Source organism: Lissotriton helveticus, chromosome 9 (assembly GCF_964261635.1).
Source record: "Lissotriton helveticus chromosome 9, aLisHel1.1, whole genome shotgun sequence".
In the NCBI taxonomy this organism is placed as follows: domain Eukaryota; kingdom Metazoa; phylum Chordata; class Amphibia; order Caudata; family Salamandridae; genus Lissotriton; species Lissotriton helveticus.
Genome location: NC_136070.1, coordinates 581,167,439 through 581,186,235, shown reverse-complemented (window position 1 = coordinate 581,186,235; position 18,797 = coordinate 581,167,439). Strand labels below are relative to the sequence as shown.

Below are 18,797 nucleotides of genomic sequence, written 5' to 3'. Positions count from 1 at the left end.
TGGCAGTTAGGCTGTTGTGTATTCCTCCTAGACAGCCACGCACAATGGGAGCTTAGGTGTGACTGGGTGGGTCATTACTGACCGGATGAGAGGAAGGAGCTGGACCCAGCTTCACTTACACCTGAACAGGCTATGCCCTGTCTACACACAAGGGCCTGACAACCCTGCACTGTCAATTCAGCCAGATTGGAGGTAGGGAATTACCCATGCCTCAAAGACACTGTCTAGAAGCTTCGCCCACCTTCCAGAACCAGGGCACCTGGGTATAAAAAGAGGACCTCAGACACCAACTCCTCAGTACACTTCTGGAATTGTGGATACTGTGCCAGGAAGAGGGACCACCATGCTGAGGAAGGAATGCCACTTTGCTGGACTGCACTCTGCTGGACTCCTGCTTTGCTGACCTGCTGACCTCTTTTCACCCAGGCAAGGACTGAGCCTGCATCTCTTGAACCCAAACCCCAGACTGACTCCAAGGGCTGGCCTCTTGATCTGAAGCCTCAGGGACATAATAGGCTTCCAATAACCTTGCAACTGAACCTGGAACCTGCCATTTGTGAGTTTACCCTGCCAAGTGGTCTCACCTCCGTCCTGGACCGTTGGATGTTGGTCTACGGTGCTTCCGAGCCCCTGTGGATCCAGAGGAAACCATCTTATCTGCTGAGCTGCGCATACCCAAGCAGAACCAACACATATTCTCTGCCGAGCAGCGTATCGAGCAGAACAGATGCATCTTCGCTGCCGATTGGCGCTTGCCCAAGCAGAACCAATACATTTCCTCTGCTGAGCGGCACATATCCAAGCAGAATCAACGCATGGCTGCTGCAGCATGGATTGAACTAGTCACAAAGACCCAAATAACCTCTGCAGTCCTCAGAACCGACATCACCTGACAGCACAACGCATCCACGGCCCAGGCCCTTGCATCTATCGCTGACAGTAGCTTTGAGGACCGACTCCACATCGCAGCTCCTCAGAACCAGCGCATCGCCCCAACTGTGAGGTGCATCCTTGACACTGGACTTCGCATTGCAAGCCCCATTGACGGAATCCTCAGCAACGACGCACCAGGACTTCACACTGCAGCCTTGCAGCTTCTTGGAACCGAAGCAGTGCTTCGTCTGCGTAGCGTGCTTCTTCTACGCTGATCCACGCAACGTGCCGCAACTTGGATTTAAGGAACTTTGTTAAATGGGCCTAGCGGGGTCTGTTTAACCGGCCCACGCTCCATCGCGGTCGGCCTGAACTTGTGACTGTCCCGGTCTGGCACCACCAGACAGCCACAGTTGGCACTCTGTGCTTTTTGGTGCTATTTTGATCTAAAACTCTAAAATGTAATCCCTCAGGCTCTACTAATTGAATTTGTCGTTTTGGTCTTCTTTGATTTATTAAATTAAAATCTAGTTTTCTAAAAAGGGAGGGATCTTTCTGTGGTGTTTTCACTGTTTGAAGAGTTGCACAAATACATGCTTCCTCCAAGTTAGCCCGACAGCTCTGTTCCAAGCTACCAGGGCATTGAGCACAGGTTAATTTGGGGTTTGCTTGTGCCCTACCTTGACTAGGATTGTGGTTTGCTGATTGACCAGTAACCCAATTTCTTACACTAATGAAGACAACAAGCTTCAATTTAAAAATCAACTAAAATTGATAGTTGAATGATAACTCAAACTGAGTTGGAGATACTTATTGCTATGATAAAGTATTTTGTGTCAGAGGGCCACATGATGCTTTGGCAGTTATTTAATTAGTGAGGTGGAGGCATTTGATACTGATAAGCTTTTTCATGGCATTTAGGCTGGGATCCTCTCTTGAATCGCTTGGGGGTCACTACAGATAATCCTGCTTTGGCTTGTCATAGTGTATTGCTAACATATTTGGTCACTATTTTACAGTGATATAATCTACTAGCGATTCAGGAGGACTTTCATTGAACAGAAGTAGCTCTCACTATAGAAAAGGTTAGAGAACCCTGCTTCAAGAGTCTTGTGAGTCAGTGGTGATCCCCTTCTGTCTCTCCTATTTTGCTCCAATTCAACTGAGCTCAGATTCCCAAGACATTTGGCAGGGATGACCTGTAGAAAAAAAAAATAGGAAAGAGATCACAATATTCAGTGGGATCAGGCTGTTGCTTAAGTTATGTTTTATAGATCTCTCTCCTGAGGCTGACACCATTGCTGAGGACTTGGACAAAGTATATATTGTTGAATACGGTTACATTTGGAGTCCACAAAAAACCAAAGGGCAAGAATAATATCTCATTTGATTCAGAATGCTATAATAGTAAGGGTTGCCAAACTCCTGCTGTTCTCCCTGGTGGCCAGTGAAAATCACATTGACCAAGTCTAAATAAATCAAGGTATAAAATACAAAACGTGTGTCAGAAGAAAGCAGATCAGCTAAAAAAGTTGTATAGCTGTCTATTGCGGAGGCATCGATGTCTGGCAACAGTCAAGTGTGTTGAGGGTGCAATTGATGTAGAAATTATAGAGGCCTATCCTGACCTACAAATACTTGGTAAATGTGGAAGTCTCACTTGCTTAATCAGTAACACAACTGAGATTTTTGGGGTTTTTCCCCCACTACAGACCGTAGCAAATGACAGCACTGGCATAGCATCATGAACCAATAGAATGATTGGCATTATAGATTAAATTGAGGAGAGTCAAGCACGTGGCTCAGACAGGATGCAGAACCCGGTAATCAAGAGGCCTACTGAGGTCTGGGCAGCTCTGTACTTACTACTCTTTCTTGAAGAGGAAGGTTCAGGCAAGTTAAACAATCAAGCAAACCAGCAAACAAGCACCGGCAAGGTCAATCAGTCTAGCTTCCATTTTGAGTCCTGAATAATGTAGGATGATTCAGTGAATTTTTAAGATGAAAAATAGTTTCCATGCAAGCACTCCATATAAGAAGGAAGCATACAGCTAACAGTTAATAACATGCAGTGAGAGAGTACTCCTCCTACGGGTGGAGCCAAAGCCCACTTTGTATATATTCCAAAGTGTTGGTTAAATACACAAACAGGCAGTTGAATAGTCAAAAGTGAAAAGAAAGTAGCTTGCACCCTAACATTTGTTTAAGCAGCTAGACAACTTTGGTAGAGAGAGGCTACATGTGTTGTAGGCAAGGCATCAGAGGTACCTTTGATCTCGCCGGAGGATGAATTTCAGCCAGGGTTAGGTACAGATCACAATATCCACACTCTGGTTTTTCATGTGGAAGTCCACTAAAAATGTAGCCGTCAGTGATGCTTGTGGATCAAATTGTCATCCTTAAGGATTCCCTATGACGTCACATTGTTAATAAAATAATTTCATTTGGATATATTCGCAAAGATCTATGTGTGGGGAAAAGACTAATTGGCCAACAAGATTGTTATCTTAAAAGGCCTCCAGCAAGGGTGTGTTTTGACACCCTTGCTTTTTACTGAATACCTTCCTGACCATGGGAAGGCACTATCACACACAAGGGTTTACCATCAAACAGGTTTGATACACATATCAAAATTCTGCTCTCTGCAGAGTATTTGGTCCTGCTAGGCAGAACTCCAGGTGTCTGCTCGGCATTAAACTAATAATGTTGGACACCGATCATAAAATCAATGACTAAACAGTGAATATGCCCAAGAATTGGGTGAAAAAAAGTATATTTAAAATGGGTTTTGAGGAGGTTCCCTCTATTTTGCTCCTAAAGACCAAACCTAAGCATCCAACAATCTTTAATTGGAAATTCGTACACCGACACAGCTTGAGTGATGCATTATTAATTAATAAACTATAATTAATGGCCTAATAAGGTTGACTTCCAGATAAGGAGTAAAGTTACTTTGGCCTTTATTTGAGGCCTTTCATAAATAAATAACTCCAATCACTACATATCTAAATTCATATAGTAAAAGCAAATATTACACTCAAACTAAACAGAGAAATCTGTAACAGGCTAGCTTTGAAACCAACTCATGTTACATTCGATGAAAATGTACCTGGATTCACCTTATCCAGATTAAAACTGCTTAGAAACAGAGGTAGAGACAAATACAGAATTGTCCTACAAGAGAAAAACGGGTCCGGACCCTGTGGGTCTCTATAACAAACACACAATGGAAGAACATATGGCCTGATGTTCCCGTATTGATTAAGAGTGTACAAAAGATCTAACTGATGTACAAGATAATGATGCATTGACACCAGCCAGATTAAAGCAAATGTACAGTACTGCAGAAGGCCTATGCTGGAGAGGATGCAGGCAAGAGAGTGATACAATACAGATCGGGTGTTCGTGCCCAAAATCAAAGATATTCTGGAAAGAGACTGTTAGTCACATTTGTGGGTTAATAGAATACCCACAAAGGCCGAACCCGGCAGTACTCATCCTGAGCATCCACATACCGGAACTTGCTCATATTACAAAAGGGGACAGGAGTCTTATAACAAACATGTTACTGGGTACTAAACAATTATTAGAGTGAAGTTGAAGTTTCCGTGTCTATCAACAATACAGGAAAGCACAGGGAGGCTTTAGACACCGCAGGCCATTGAGAAGTTGACATGGTTACTTGTGGAAATGGACCACAAATTCGACACAGTGGAAAACACTGGTTGACTATTTGCTGGGCAGGGGGGTGGTGTTCGGCTTACCTAGATCCCTGAGAGCCCTACAAATGACAACTTGAGGTGTGAGACCTTATATGCTGGAACTTACTATTTAATAGGCATTCAATGAATAATTGTAGTACAGTTAATGAGTATACTTCACTTTCTCACGTTTAATTTTTGATGGTGTTGGGTGGGGGAGGGGTCTCTTTCAACCTGCTAATGACTTGTTTAGGTGACCTGAGTTATAACCGTAGTTGTGGAATTTCTGTTACTCCTGCTTGTAAGTTCAAACCATAAAAACAATAAAATGTTGCTGAATATTAAAAAGAAATTGCATAGAAAACAGTGTAAGTTGTTGACGATTCTACTTCATTTTGGGTTAATCTGGAGCACAAAATGCTGCAAGGAAGTCGGTGCTAGAAAGATTTAATCAGAAATAACTTATCACTTTCCTGCCCCAACTGCAACTACACTGGAAGACTGTATTAATGCCCAGTTTTTCCATTTCCATGCTGGGATTTCTCACAGAACCACTACAAACTATGACTGAGATGCAGTCCTGCTGACTCCAATTTCCATCCTGCCAAGGAAGATAACCTGTGCACTGTGACAAGCTTCCTGACATCCTTGGGATAGCCTAACCCCCAGATCAAGGTATGGGGGTTAGGCTATACCAATTGATCTGGTAGAATGGTTCTCAAGCTATGCTCTCTTTAATATAGTATTAGATACAGATGGGAGTCGGCAAACATTAGCAACAATTAACAAGTAGAATTGTTCAAATTGTTTACCATTCTAACAATGCTGTTTACATTAACACGCCTCATCTTTCTAATATTCACAGCTCATGCTTTCTATGCAAGAAAACAATAATTTCAATAACTATTTGAAAACCCATTGTTGTATCTTTGTTGTGTTTACCTTGGGCATGCAAGAGTGACCAAACCAAAGGGTTAGATCAGTCTCCGTGGGAATTAGTCATGTTCGAGGTTGCCAACATCTGTTACCCTGGTTAGTTTATTGCTTGGATGTGTTACTGTGAGCTAGCCGAAACTCACTAACACTTACCGATGGTTTTTTGTGGCCTTAGTCCCTATACTATGAAATTCGTGTTGGTCGTACACACAGTCCTACTAGATTTGTAGGAACCATATAACCTCATTACACTTTCTGATCCAAAGCATATTCTTTGTATTGAGCAGACACTTTCTAGTAGGCAGCTGATCTCTCACTTGATCCCAACTATTCATTCAAACTTGAGCTGGAGTAGGGTTTAGAGCAAAGTCAATTTATGAGCTCACCTCTTGCAGCTGCTAACTGTAGCCTCACACTTGCCACCCCCTTAGGTCAGCTCACTGCCCTCAGCCTACACCATACTCAAACCAGCAACATACTTCTACTGTAAGCCAAGTGTCCATGATGCACTTAAGTTGGCAATGTATAAAAAAAAACATTCAGCCTCACACCAATCCTTTTCAAACTCCTGATCGCAGCCGACACACATACCGTGCAAGTTCTTTGCTGTCGTCCAATAGCGACTCCAGGTGAGAGAAGCCAAACGCCCGGTAGAAGCAGTTACCATCAGGTCGGGTTTTTCGAATGTGTGTATATTTTTTGTGCAAGTCCTGCAACCAAAAATCAAAAACAGAAAGGAATGGAGGAGTGAGCAAAAGAACATTTTTACATTTAGGTTAAAATTGCCAAAATTAACTTACATTTCATTGCCCGGTGCAGAGCATGACAATTCCTGCCCCCATGACGGGTGAGAGCAGCAGCACGGAGGCTAGTATCAGTCCACTCACAAAGCTTAGACTAAAAGGGGTCATAGATGTTATTCTACAAACCTCTGAGCAACCTTTAAGCACTGCATGGTATCAATATGTACTTTAGCAGGGTGCTGGAATATCTGAAGCGAAGGGGAATCCACGTAGCGTTGTTGCCGGAAACCCACTTGAAAACTAAAGAGGGCTTCCCCTCTGCAGGTGTTGGCGGGATCAAGGGGTGTACAACACATGCTCGGCCTTTGCCAGAGGGACTTTAATATGGGTGAAACCGGGCGGGCAGTTTCAAATTACTAGCAACACGATTGACACGGAGGGGCGTTACTCTATCCTGGGCAGGATATCTCCTTTGTTAATGTCTACACTCCTAAGGTTGACCAATCTATATCTTTTGAAAAGTTGTCCCAGGAGCTAACTCCTCTATTGTCACAGGCACTTAGTATTGGTGGTGATTTTAACTGGGTTTCCAAAACCGACTTAGATCGCTCTCACCCCTACTTCATTACTCCCCAACTATCCATGTGGCCCGGTGGATAGTTGGCGACATCGCCACACACAGGACTGGGACTACTCCTTCCACTCGATAATGTACGCACTCCATGTGCAACTCAACACCTTTTAAAGCTCACCTTACATACTTGGGGCTATCACGTCTCTTAAATACTTGTCCAAGACTATATCCGACCACCACCCCTTATTGTTGACGTTACAATGGGGTAATACAGACACCTGTATTTTCAGTCGGTGCCTGAAGGTAGCCAACCTTGAGGATCTTGTGTTCCGCAAGACAATCAGGGAGGGGATTTAGCATTATTTTCATAAGAACAGCAGTTCCCCTCTACTACTCACGCAGAGCCTTCAAAGTTGTTATTTGGAGGCAATGCCTGCCAGAATCTGCAGGGGTGAGACGGGCCCTAATGAGGGTCATAGTCGCTCATGAACAGCCCTTTAGGGATCTCGAGCTCCTGCGACCAGTGAGACCTGACCTACAACAGGCACTGCTGGAGGCAAAGGAGAAGGTGGTGGAGCATGTGGAGCACCTCCGCTGCTTCGACTATAAAGCCTATATGGTTAGGTCACACTGCAGGGGACAGAACAAGTCCCTTGCTGCCATGGTTGGCCAACCCCACATAACCCGGTTAGCCGACTGGTGTTGGTAGCGCCGGAAGGTGCCCGCATGTATACGGAAGGCGAGATATACCAATTTTTTGCTGAATTTTACTCCAGACTGTACGCAGCTAGGGATGTTATAGGGTACCACACCATCCATGAATGATTAACTGACCTTTTGCCAGATAAGCTGACCCCGGAGGAGGTGGAGGCGCTAGGGGAGGATATTTCTGAGGAAATCCAGGCTGAGGTCCAACGAATGGCCTGTGGGAACGTTCCGGGGATGGACGGCCTCCCTGTGGAGATCGATGCCACTTATCTTGACCACTTATCTTGACCTCCCTGCCTCCCACTTGGTAGCATTATACTAGCAAGCACTTACAGCAAAGGCATTCCCGCCCGTTTGCTGGAGGCCCTTATTGTCCCCCAGTTCAAGCTATGGACACCTGCTACCAATATGGTTGCGTAAAGGCCTCTGTCAATGTTGAACGTTGACTATAAAATCCTTTGCTGGTTTTTGCCAAAATGCTTAATACGTCAACCCAACCAAAGAGGGCTAGGGGAGATTTATAGACCTTCAGGTGTTTACTCCCACTCCTATAGCTAACAAACACAAATGAAAACAGCTGGGTCTTAGAGAAAAGAACCTAGCTGGAAGGGGATGTTCTTTTTTTAATGACGATTTCCCTCGCCCACCAGCAGTGGCATGTTTCATCATCGCAAATCTCTATGTACTGTGACAGCTGATCACGGTGCGGACTCCAACTCCCTCACTGAGGAGGAGCTCTTTAGAGGTTTTTTTTGAAGAGTTTATTGAAACCCTGTGGGGAACTAGCCACCAAAATCCTGAAATCTCTTTTTCTTGAAGTGATGTAAAACTTCCCAGTTTTTTTGTTGTTTTTAATTTTTTTATTGAAGTCCTTTTTAGGGCTCGGGCGGAGCTCTGAGATCCTAATGTTAAAGAAAAAAAAAAAAAGTTTCATTAGGGCTCGGGAAAGACACATTCCTTAGTTTTTTCTTATCTGAATGTTGATTGGTCGTCGCGGTGCTGTTTTTGTAGTAGTCTTGATGCCATAGGGCATTAGGCGGCCATGTTGGCATTTTCTCAGCGGTTTCGCGCACGGCCGTCCATAAATATCAATTAGGAGCTGTCAGGGAGGTGCCGTAATGGAATCCAGATGCTGTGTGCGCGTTCACCATTCACCAGCCGATGCTGATAATAAACACGAACCACTGCAGCAAGATTATATACAATGCCAAAGTTTGACCTGCCAAATCAGAGCAAAGGCAGTTCAGGATCAATTAATACATTTGATGCAGTTCACGAAGAGGTAGAACAATGCTGCCGGCACTTAGTATTAGAACAATAATGTCTCAGTCTACAGTATTCCTGAGGCCTTTGGCCATAACATAGGGCCCAACGGGTGTCTCAGCACAGCCGCCAAGTTGTAAATACATTAAACGAGAACCCCCTCCTCACACTACCAATCACATAACTGGCACTGCAAGCAAACAAACTCAAGGGCGACATGATTTAACGCTGAATTCACATACTACAGGCCACAAATACAACAGTGTATAAAGTATGCACCAAAACGCAAGCGTTTTAAAACAATACACGCAGATAATAGTGCAGTTTTAAATTGAAGCGCCTTTTCAGGCTCTTGCATCAATGGACAGGTGGCATTGGCTGCTTAGTCAAGCACCTGAGCTAGCGCCTTGCACACCGCATCCTTTATAGAATGTCCGTTCTGTACATATGTGTTTCGATGGACAGTGACGATGTCGGTTTTATATTTTATTTTCATGCATGACTGAATGACAAAGATTATTCTTTTAGTTAATTTTAGGGTAAATGCAGGTCTGTGCAGTTATGCAATGATGCCCCTGTAGACCTCAAGGGAAAAAAATCATTACTGCTTACGGTCAAATCAATGCACTCCAAAGTTGCATTAATTAAACTCTTATGCTGCGGGACCAGTGCAGTGGATGTTGGCTATCCACCCACCAACCAGTAAATGCATCAGAAATGAGTCCCTCGGGTTGCTGCACAGAGTGTAATTATTAATATTCTTCGAAAGCAACAGGGCTACATAGCAATGCTTCTGTCCAACACCGGAGAGCCGCAAGGCATGAGACCAGCCACCAGATTAAGAGGACTATGTCACATCTAGTACAGAGGGGATTATTGGATAAATGAATAACCCAGTGAGGAGAGCTCGGATCCCAACCAACACAATGGAGGGAGCCATGATCAGGCAATGAATACATTATTAATGATTTCATTCCTCAGCACTGACTAACACTGCCCGAGACACTTCCTTCCACTACACGGTGACTCACTCCTAGCTCACACCTTCGCAGCTTCACCTGCAGGCAACACTTCTACACTGGATTACTACTCGGGGCAGCTTAACACTCCAAGTCGTTTGTAACTACATTCTGCCCCACGAATGCAACCTTTAACGAGCAGGCCCCTGCTTACTCCCAAAAGAAGATCATGAACAGATGCCTGCTCTGAGGTGAATACTTCACGTAGGAACCAACAGAAGTTACGTTAGTCTTCTTATGGCGAAGTGCCAGACAGGGCTCGAGCACATTACCCTAATAAGGGACAACACACAAGCCTCCAGTAAAACAGATGTGGTGGTGCTGGATATCAGTCAACAGCTTAGCAATGCTGGAGTGAACTGTCCACCCCTCTAGCCTGGATTTCTTGTCTTAAGCATCTATTATTGTGGCTTTCATGCTAGACCCAAAAACCCAAGGTTACACACGCCTGCTACTAATCATAGAAACAGAGACAGGCAGAGAACACGCTAACCACCTTAAGTAGGTTGGCCTGCGGTTCTTTTTAAATTAAACACCTATACTCACGAGTTAAACACGTACAGCATGAAATGACAATTCATATTTAAACAGACGGTCAAAGTGAATATGCACGTCTCAGACACAAGTGGTAGTGCAGAGTGCAGAGTGGTAGTGCAGAGTGGTAGTGCAGAGTGCAGAGTGGTAGTGCAGAGTGGTAGTGCAGAGTGCAGAGTGGTAGTGCAGAGTGGTAGTGCAGAGTGCAGAGTGGTAGTGCAGAGTGCAGAGTGGTAGTGCAGAGTGCAGAGTGGTAGTGCAGAGTGCAGAGTGGTAGTGCAGAGTGGTAGTGCAGAGTGGTAGTGCAGAGTGGTAGTGCAGAGTGGTAGTGCAGAGTGGTAGTGCAGAGTGAGAATGCAGATTGAGAGTGCGAGTGGTAGTGCAGAGTGCAGATTGGTAGTGCAGAGTGGTAGTGCAGAGTGGTAGTGCAGAGTGCAGAGTGCAGAGTGCAGAGTGCAGAGTGCAGAGTGCAGAGTGCAGAGTGGTAGTGCAGAGTGCAGAGTGGTAGTGCAGAGTGGTAGTGCAGAGTGGTAGTGCAGAGTGGTAGTGCAGAGTGGTAGTGCAGAGTGGTAGTGCAGAGTGAGAATGCAGATTGAGAGTGCGAGTGGTAGTGCAGAGTGCAGAGTGGTAGTGCAGAGTGGTAGTGCAGAGTGGTAGTGCAGAGTGGTAGTGCAGAGTGGTAGTGCAGAGTGGTAGTGCAGAGTGGTAGTGCAGAGTGAGAATGCAGATTGAGAGTGCGAGTGGTAGTGCAGAGTGCAGAGTGGTAGTGCAGAGTGCAGAGTGGTAGTGCAGAGTGGTAGTGCAGAGTGCAGAGTGGTAGTGCAGAGTGCAGAGTGGTAGTGCAGAGTGCAGAGTGGTAGTGCAGAGTGCAGAGTGGTAGTGCAGAGTGGTAGTGCAGAGTGGTAGTGCAGAGTGGTAGTGCAGAGTGAGAATGCAGATTGAGAGTGCGAGTGGTAGTGCAGAGTGCAGATTGGTAGTGCAGAGTGCAGATTGGTAGTGCAGAGTGCAGATTGGTAGTGCAGAGTGGTAGTGCAGAGTGGTAGTGCAGAGTGGTAGTGCAGAGTGGTAGTGCAGAGTGGTAGTGCAGAGTGGTAGTGCAGAGTGGTAGTGCAGAGTGGTAGTGCAGAGTGAGAATGCAGAGTGAGAATGCAGATTGAGAGTGCGAGTGGTAGTGCAGAGTGCAGATTGGTAGTGCAGAGTGCAGATTGGTAGTGCAGAGTGCAGATTGGTAGTGCAGAGTGGTAGTGCAGAGTGGTAGTGCAGAGTGGTAGTGCAGAGTGCAGAGTGGTAGTGCAGAGTGCAGAGTGGTAGTGCAGAGTGCAGAGTGGTAGTGCAGAGTGCAGAGTGGTAGTGCAGAGTGCAGAGTGGTAGTGCAGAGTGGTAGTGCAGAGTGGTAGTGCAGAGTGCAGAGTGGTAGTGCAGAGTGCAGAGTGGTAGCGCAGAGTGGTAGTGCAGAGTGCAGAGTGGTAGCGCAGAGTGGTAGCGCAGAGTGGTAGTGCAGAGTGCAGAGTGGTAGTGCAGAGTGGTAGTGCAGAGTGCAGAGTGGTAATGCAGAGTGCAGAGTGGTAGTGCAGAGTGGTAGTGCAGAGTGGTAGTGCAGAGTGGTAGTGCAGAGTGGTAGTGCAGAGTGGTAGTGCAGAGTGGTAGTGCAGAGTGGTAGTGCAGAGTGGTAGTGCAGAGTGGTAGAGCAGAGTGGTAGAGCAGAGAGTGGTAGTGCAGAGTGGTAGTGCAGAGTGGTAGTGCAGAGTGGTAGAGCAGAGTGGTAGAGCAGAGTGGTAGAGCAGAGTGGTAGTGCAGATTGGTAGTGCAGATTGGTAGTGCAGATTGGTAGTGCAGAGTGCAGAGTTGTAGTGCAGAGTGCAGAGTGGTAGTGCAGAGTGCAGAGTGGTAGTGCAGAGTGCAGATTGGTAGTGCAGAGTGGTAGTGCAGAGTGCAGAGTGGTAGTGCAGAGTGGTATTGCAGAGTGCAGAGTGGTAGTGCAGAGTGCAGAGTGGTAGTGCAGAGTGCAGATTGGTAGTGCAGAGTGGAGATTGGTAGAAGTATTACGGGCAGCAGTACCACTACCACCAATGCTACTGCTACCAGTACCACCACCACCAGTACTCCCGCTACCAGTACCACCACCACCAGTACCACCACTACCAGTACTACCACCAGCAGTACTACCACCAACAGTACTACCACTACCAGTATCACCACCTCCAGTACTACCAATACTACCACTACCAGTACCACCACCACCAGTACTACCAGTACCACCACTATCAGTACTACCAGTACCACCACCAGTACTACCAGTACCACCACCACCACCAGTACTACCAGTACTACCACCATCAGTACTACCAGTACTACCACCACCAGTACTACCACTACTACAGCCACCAGTACTACCACTACCACCACCAACAGTACTACCACCACCACCAGTACTACCAAAATCAGTACCACTACCACCACCAGTACTACCCACCACCAGTACCACCACCACCAGTACTACCACAACCAGTACTACGGGCAGCAGTACCACCACCACCAATGCTACTGCTACCAGTACCACCACCACCACCAGTACTCCCGATACCAGTACCACCACCACCAGTACTACCACCAACAGTACTACCATTACCAGTACCACCACCTCCAGTACTACCACTACTACCACTACCAGTACCGCCACCACCACCAGTACCACCACCACCAGTACTACCACTACCAGTACCAACACCACCAGTACTACCACTACCAGTACCATCACCAGTACTACCACTATCAGTACTACCAGTACTACCAGCGCCAGTACTACCACTACTACAGCCACCAGTACTACCACTACTACAGCCACCAGTACTACCACTACCACCACCAACAGTACTAACACCACCGCCAGTACTACCAGTACCACCACCACCAGTACTACCAGTACTACCACCACCACCACATTAACACACTCCATAACACTTAGCAAAAATACATTACCATTTACAATGCCATTAGCTCAAACTCAAATAAATCCGAGCCCAATTGCATTTCTAATGCTTGTTTAAAATCTATCATGGACTCATTATCTTGATGTAGAGCGTTTGGTCCTTAGGTATCAGAAGATTTAATCCTTAGCAGGGGGCTCATTTGTTCAGTCTACATTTTTTTCATACCTTGTCAATCCACTGATAGCATTTTCCTATGCCTAGACAGAAATGATTTGGTACAGCAGACTTCAGCCTCCTCCATGATCAGATTATAATTTTGCCAGAAGGTGGATTAATCTGTGTCTGTAAATTTAAGATGGAACCAAAAACGCACGAGAAAGGTCACTTGTGATAAAAAGGGAATTAGAAATCAATTGATGGGTCAAGAAGCTGTAATTTAATTTAAATTGGGAGTGGCCTCTATGTCCGCACTGAGATCTTCCAGCACATTGCTCTGATGTGAAGGTGGTGAAACTGAGCCACACAAGTAGGCGATCATGGCCCTTTTGACAAACAGTCCTTTGCCACTGACCAATGTTCCATGCGAACAGATATAAATCAATGAGACTTTTCCTAGTTGCACACTGCACCTGGACTTCGCAGGGATGTCTGATGGGAAATCAACCATTAACATTTCAAACCAATTGTCCACTCAATCAAAAGTATATTTTGTCTACTGGTTGTGTCTGGGTTGGAACTAGCGGCAGAACAACGATATCCATAACTTAACAGGTTTTGTTTGGGTTCATAAACTCTAGATGAGCTGGAACTGGGACACAGTAAGGTAGAATGAAGTCACCTGCTATCAAAATTACAGGCCTTGCCCTAGATGATTTACTTAGATCAGACTGTTGTAAATTGAGATTAAGCTCATCAAGGGTGTTCATTTAATTATTTTCCTTTGAGATCCTAGATCATGTGTTCTAAAAGTGTACTTCTGAGTTCTGTATTCAGAACGATTTCAAATGGGAGCAGGAGGAACTCACTCTTAAGATGCACAAAAATCCACCAGTACACCGCCTGATGGATGATCCCTGCACCTCTTTACTGTTAGTATACAGTAATAACAATAAACTTCCTTTTTTAGTTAAATAAACAATCATGCTTCTTGAGAACCAACGCTTATATTGTCCTTAAAATCTATGTCACTTAGTTTGGACCCAATGCTTGTGAGACTCCAACACAGAATTGCACGGTAGCCACAAAATAGGGATTTGGGAGGTGTAGAACCAGCGTGAGTGCCTGGAGAGCAAGAGTAAGATCTAAAGATCCCCATCATCGAAGCACGGTTGTTTAAAACGATTTTCCTTCTATTCCCTCTTAGAAAAATCATCGCCACATTGGTGAAAATTGCAATTTATGGAGGGCGATCATAGACAAAGCTAGAGATTTTTCTTTATTGCTGAAGAGTACTCTTATTAATATCGACAATCACTTTCCCAGAGACATGTCTTGGCAACTTGGGAATTTATGTTTATTCTGATTGGATCAGCACATTGTATCCTAAACTGCTCAACGTAATCCAAGATTAGCTATGTAGAGTGGTGAGAATAAAACAAAGCTACCAGCGGTGCGTTGTCTTGAAATATAGATCAGCTTTCCTAGTGTAACTGACCATCCCGATGTCCCTTGCTGGCAGTACATTCAGGAGCAATAAATATCATTTATTCAAATTTCTTTATTCGGTTTTATGATCAAGAAACCATAAAAGCAAAATATAAATACCAAGATAAAATAGCGTGATACAATAAATACATTCCCAGGAAAAAGCCTTTACAAGTACAAAACTCAAGTAATGAATAAGAGATGCATCAAAGATAACAAACACCAATAACGTTGGAGTAAAACTACTAAAAAACAATACATTTGAGTCAATAGCCCAGTCCGCGCTTTAATAGCTAAACAAGTACAAGGGACCCAAGAATAAAAATAAGGGAGCAACCCAACTAATCGCAGCTCGCCCTCAGTTTAATAGCAGATTTAAAAAAAACTAAAAACGTGAAATACGGTATTGCCCAACACCATCTGGACAAATGTAAATGCAGGCCGAACTTGTTTAAAGTTGGCCTGTTTCAAAATGGGCATTATGTATGATTTTCTCGGGGTAGCATAAAATGGACAAAACATAGTAAAATGGAGCATATCCTGCGGAGATGTACCATTGCAGCCACAGGACGGGAGAATTTGCCCTCTATTTGCACCCGAGGATAAGATGAAAGTAAATAAAAGTCAAACCGAAACCTGGTCAGGAGAAATCTGTCATAAGAGTTCACTAGACCAAGAATGTAAGGCTCCGCTTTCACTGTGGACCTTAAAACAACAAAGTGGAGAACACTTGGCTTCATAAGCTCCCACTCCTCCATTAATGAAGTCTGGCTTGTGCAAAACTTTGACTTCAGGGTGGGTACGTCTATTTTAGAGATACCAGGATCAGAAAAAAGATTGCTTCTTCCCAGGTTGGTTAACATCCGTTTAATGTATTTCAGCCAAGATATCCTTTGGGCTTGATCCAGAGATAAACAAACTTTAAGGATAGCCTTATTTAACGAGTCCCCCTCCTTAACTCATATTTGTAACCATAGTGACAGCGGGCTAAAAGCTATCTGGTCTGTGATATAGGGCATGCCCAACTCTTCGCGGGCAATGAAAGAGGGGATATCTTTAGGGACTGACAACAATCTTCTCATAAACCTATTTCCCAAAGTTTGGACATCCTTTTCGTCTACATATCCCCAAATTTCGCTGCCATACGAGACTTTTGACAGATACTTTGCTCTATACAGCTCCAGGAGGGCACCCGCCGGTCTTTGTTACCCAATCTCGCAGCAAAGTTAAAAATTGCGGCAGATTACCAGCTAAGGTCATTTCTCTTACGGGTAAGTGGAGGGATCCAATTCAATCTATCGTCTAAGACGGCAGTACTCAAAGTACGGCCCGCGGGCCATTTGCGGCCCGCCAGGCCATTCCATGCGGCCCCCGTGGAAATCAGCAGGCACAGAAATTGCATAATTTCTGCCTCTTGTAATTACTCGGGCCGCATTTGCCCGGAAAAGCATAAAAGAGGCACGCGATGACAAACAGTGTCTCGCAGGCTCACCCCTAGCCCCCGCCCTCACCTCCGTCTCTGGCTTCACTTGCTCGCCCTGCCACTGAGTACCTTGGCTTTGCTACTTGTACTTACTGCTCACAGACAGTGGGGCCTCTTTAATATCTCGATTGGTGCCACTAAAACAGAGCTGTCTCTGTAGTTAAATTTATGTTTTGAAGGCCCCTGGTTAGGGTTTCCGCCGAGCCCGGACTTTCCTTTCTCAGGGTCTCAGAGCAGACACGTGGTGTTAGCAGAATAAATCAAATAACGATCCAGCAAAGTCTTCACATGGACCCGTGGGCTGCGCCTAGCCGTTTGTTTCATGCATGGCTTCACTTTAGGTAAATGGGATGCTACAGGCTCTCGGTTCACAACTGTGGTGCTATGGAAAGTTTACAGGTGAAATTGGGGGAGATGCAGTTTATACACAGTTATATGCCTCGGAAGCAGGCCAGCATAATAATTGTGTACAAATCCCAGCTTCCCCACTTTATTAAATTGTATGATTCTGAGTGAAACATTTATGTGCCTGTGTTGTGGAAAATATTTCTAACGTGTTTTACAGGCAATTCAGCTTGCTTTGTGCATTTCTTTAGAAAGTATGTTACTTTTTAGTCATCCAACTCTACCAGTCTTGAGTCGTTGCACAGATGTAGCATCAGGTCTTTTATGCGCAGAATTGAACAGTAAATAGTTATTGGTTGTGGCACACATTAGGTAGAGTCAGAGCTGGGAGGACAGGGGCACAGTGTGTATGTAGAGATGAATGGACAAAGGCAGAATTAAATGGTAGAGGTACCAAGAAGGGGCAGAAAAAGGAAAAACAAAGGTACTGGCAGACTTTGTATGAGTAAAGCATACAAGCAGAATGATAAGCGCAGTGAGGAGGTATAGAAACTTGAGGGGTCAACATAAGAGAGCAAGGGAGTAGGAGCAATGTCAAATATGAGCGCAGAGTAATGATTTTGCAGGTTATGAGGAGTGTGAGGGGGCATGAGTAGCGTAAAGACTGGACAAGTGGGCTGCTTTACATGTAAGGCTTATATTGTCAAGGATATGGGCAAGGAAATAGTGAGGGGTACAACACGGTAATGGAAGCCTCATTAACAAGTAAATTGTCTTTTAAAGACCTGTGAAGTACTCGGGTGCGGCTGTGTGTGTGCCCGGGAAGCTGGGGTGAGGTGACAGAGGGTGACCGACAGAGGGAGGGAGACAGAGACAGAGAGAGAGGGAGAGAGAGTAAGACAGAGAGGGAGACAGAGGGAGGGAGACAGAGAGGGAGACAGTGGGAGGGAGACAGAGAGGGAGACAGAGGGAGTGAGACAGAGGGAGTGAGACAGAGGGAGTGAGACAGAGGGAGTGAGACAGAGGGAGTGAGACAGAGGGAGTGAGACAGAGGGAGTGAGACAGAGGGAGTGAGACAGAGGGAGTGAGACAGAGGGAGTGAGACAGAGGGAGTGAGACAGAGGGAGTGAGACAGAGGGAGTGAGACAGAGGGAGTGAGACAGAGGGAGTGAGACAGAGGGAGTGAGACAGAGGGAGTGAGACAGAGGGAGTGAGACAGAGGGAGTGAGACAGAGGGAGAGAGACAGAGGGAGAGAGACAGAGGGAGAGAGGGAAGGAGACAGAGGGAGGCAGAGAGTGAGACAGAGGGCGAAAGACAGAGGGAGACAGACAGAGGGCGGGAGACAGACAGAGGGAGGAGGGAGACAGATAGAGGGAGGGAGACAGAGAGGGAGGAAGACAGATAGAGGGAGGAAGACAGAGGGAGACAAACGGAGACAGACAGAGGGAGGGAGACAGAGAGAGAGGGAAACAGAAGGAGAAAGAGAGAAGGAGACAGAGACAGAGGGAGGCAGAGGGAGACAGTGGGAGGGAGACAGGGAGGGAGATAGAGGGAGCCAGACAGAGGAAGGAACACATAGACAGACAGAGGGAGACAGAGAGAGAGGGAGTCAGTGAGAGAGTCGAACATAGAGGGAGACAGATAGAGAGAGAGAGGAAGACACAAAGAGAGAGTGAGTGAGACCGAGGGAGACAGAGAGGGAGAGGGAGAGAGAGAGAGAGATAGAGAGAGTGGGAGGGAGACAGAGAGAGGAAGGGAGACAGAGAGAGAGAAGGAGGGAGACAGAGAGATAGAGACTGATAGAGGCAGAGATAGGGACAGGGGAAGAATGATAGAGGCAGAGACAGACAGAGACAGAGAGGGAGACAGAGACAGACAGACAGAGACAGACAGACAGATAGAGGCAGAGACAGGGACAGACAGAAAGAGACAGAGACTGAGAGACAGAGAGGCAGAGAAAGAGACGGAGAGGGAGCGGGAGACGGAGGGAGACAGAGGGAGAGAGAGGGTGGGAGAGGGAGGGAGACAGAGGGAGGCAGAGGG

General features: G+C 45.8%; 1 protein-coding gene across 1 annotated transcript in view; it reads right to left on the bottom strand.

Moving 5' to 3' along the window:
* OTUB1 (OTU deubiquitinase, ubiquitin aldehyde binding 1) overlaps positions 1 to 18,797 on the bottom strand; it is a 114,254-nt gene that overhangs the window by 37,030 nt on the left and 58,427 nt on the right. The window contains exon 4 of the mRNA XM_078660547.1: positions 6,102 to 6,220. Coding sequence (XP_078516673.1) covers positions 6,102 to 6,220 — 119 coding nt within the window. The remainder of the gene's footprint in view (positions 1 to 6,101; positions 6,221 to 18,797) is intronic.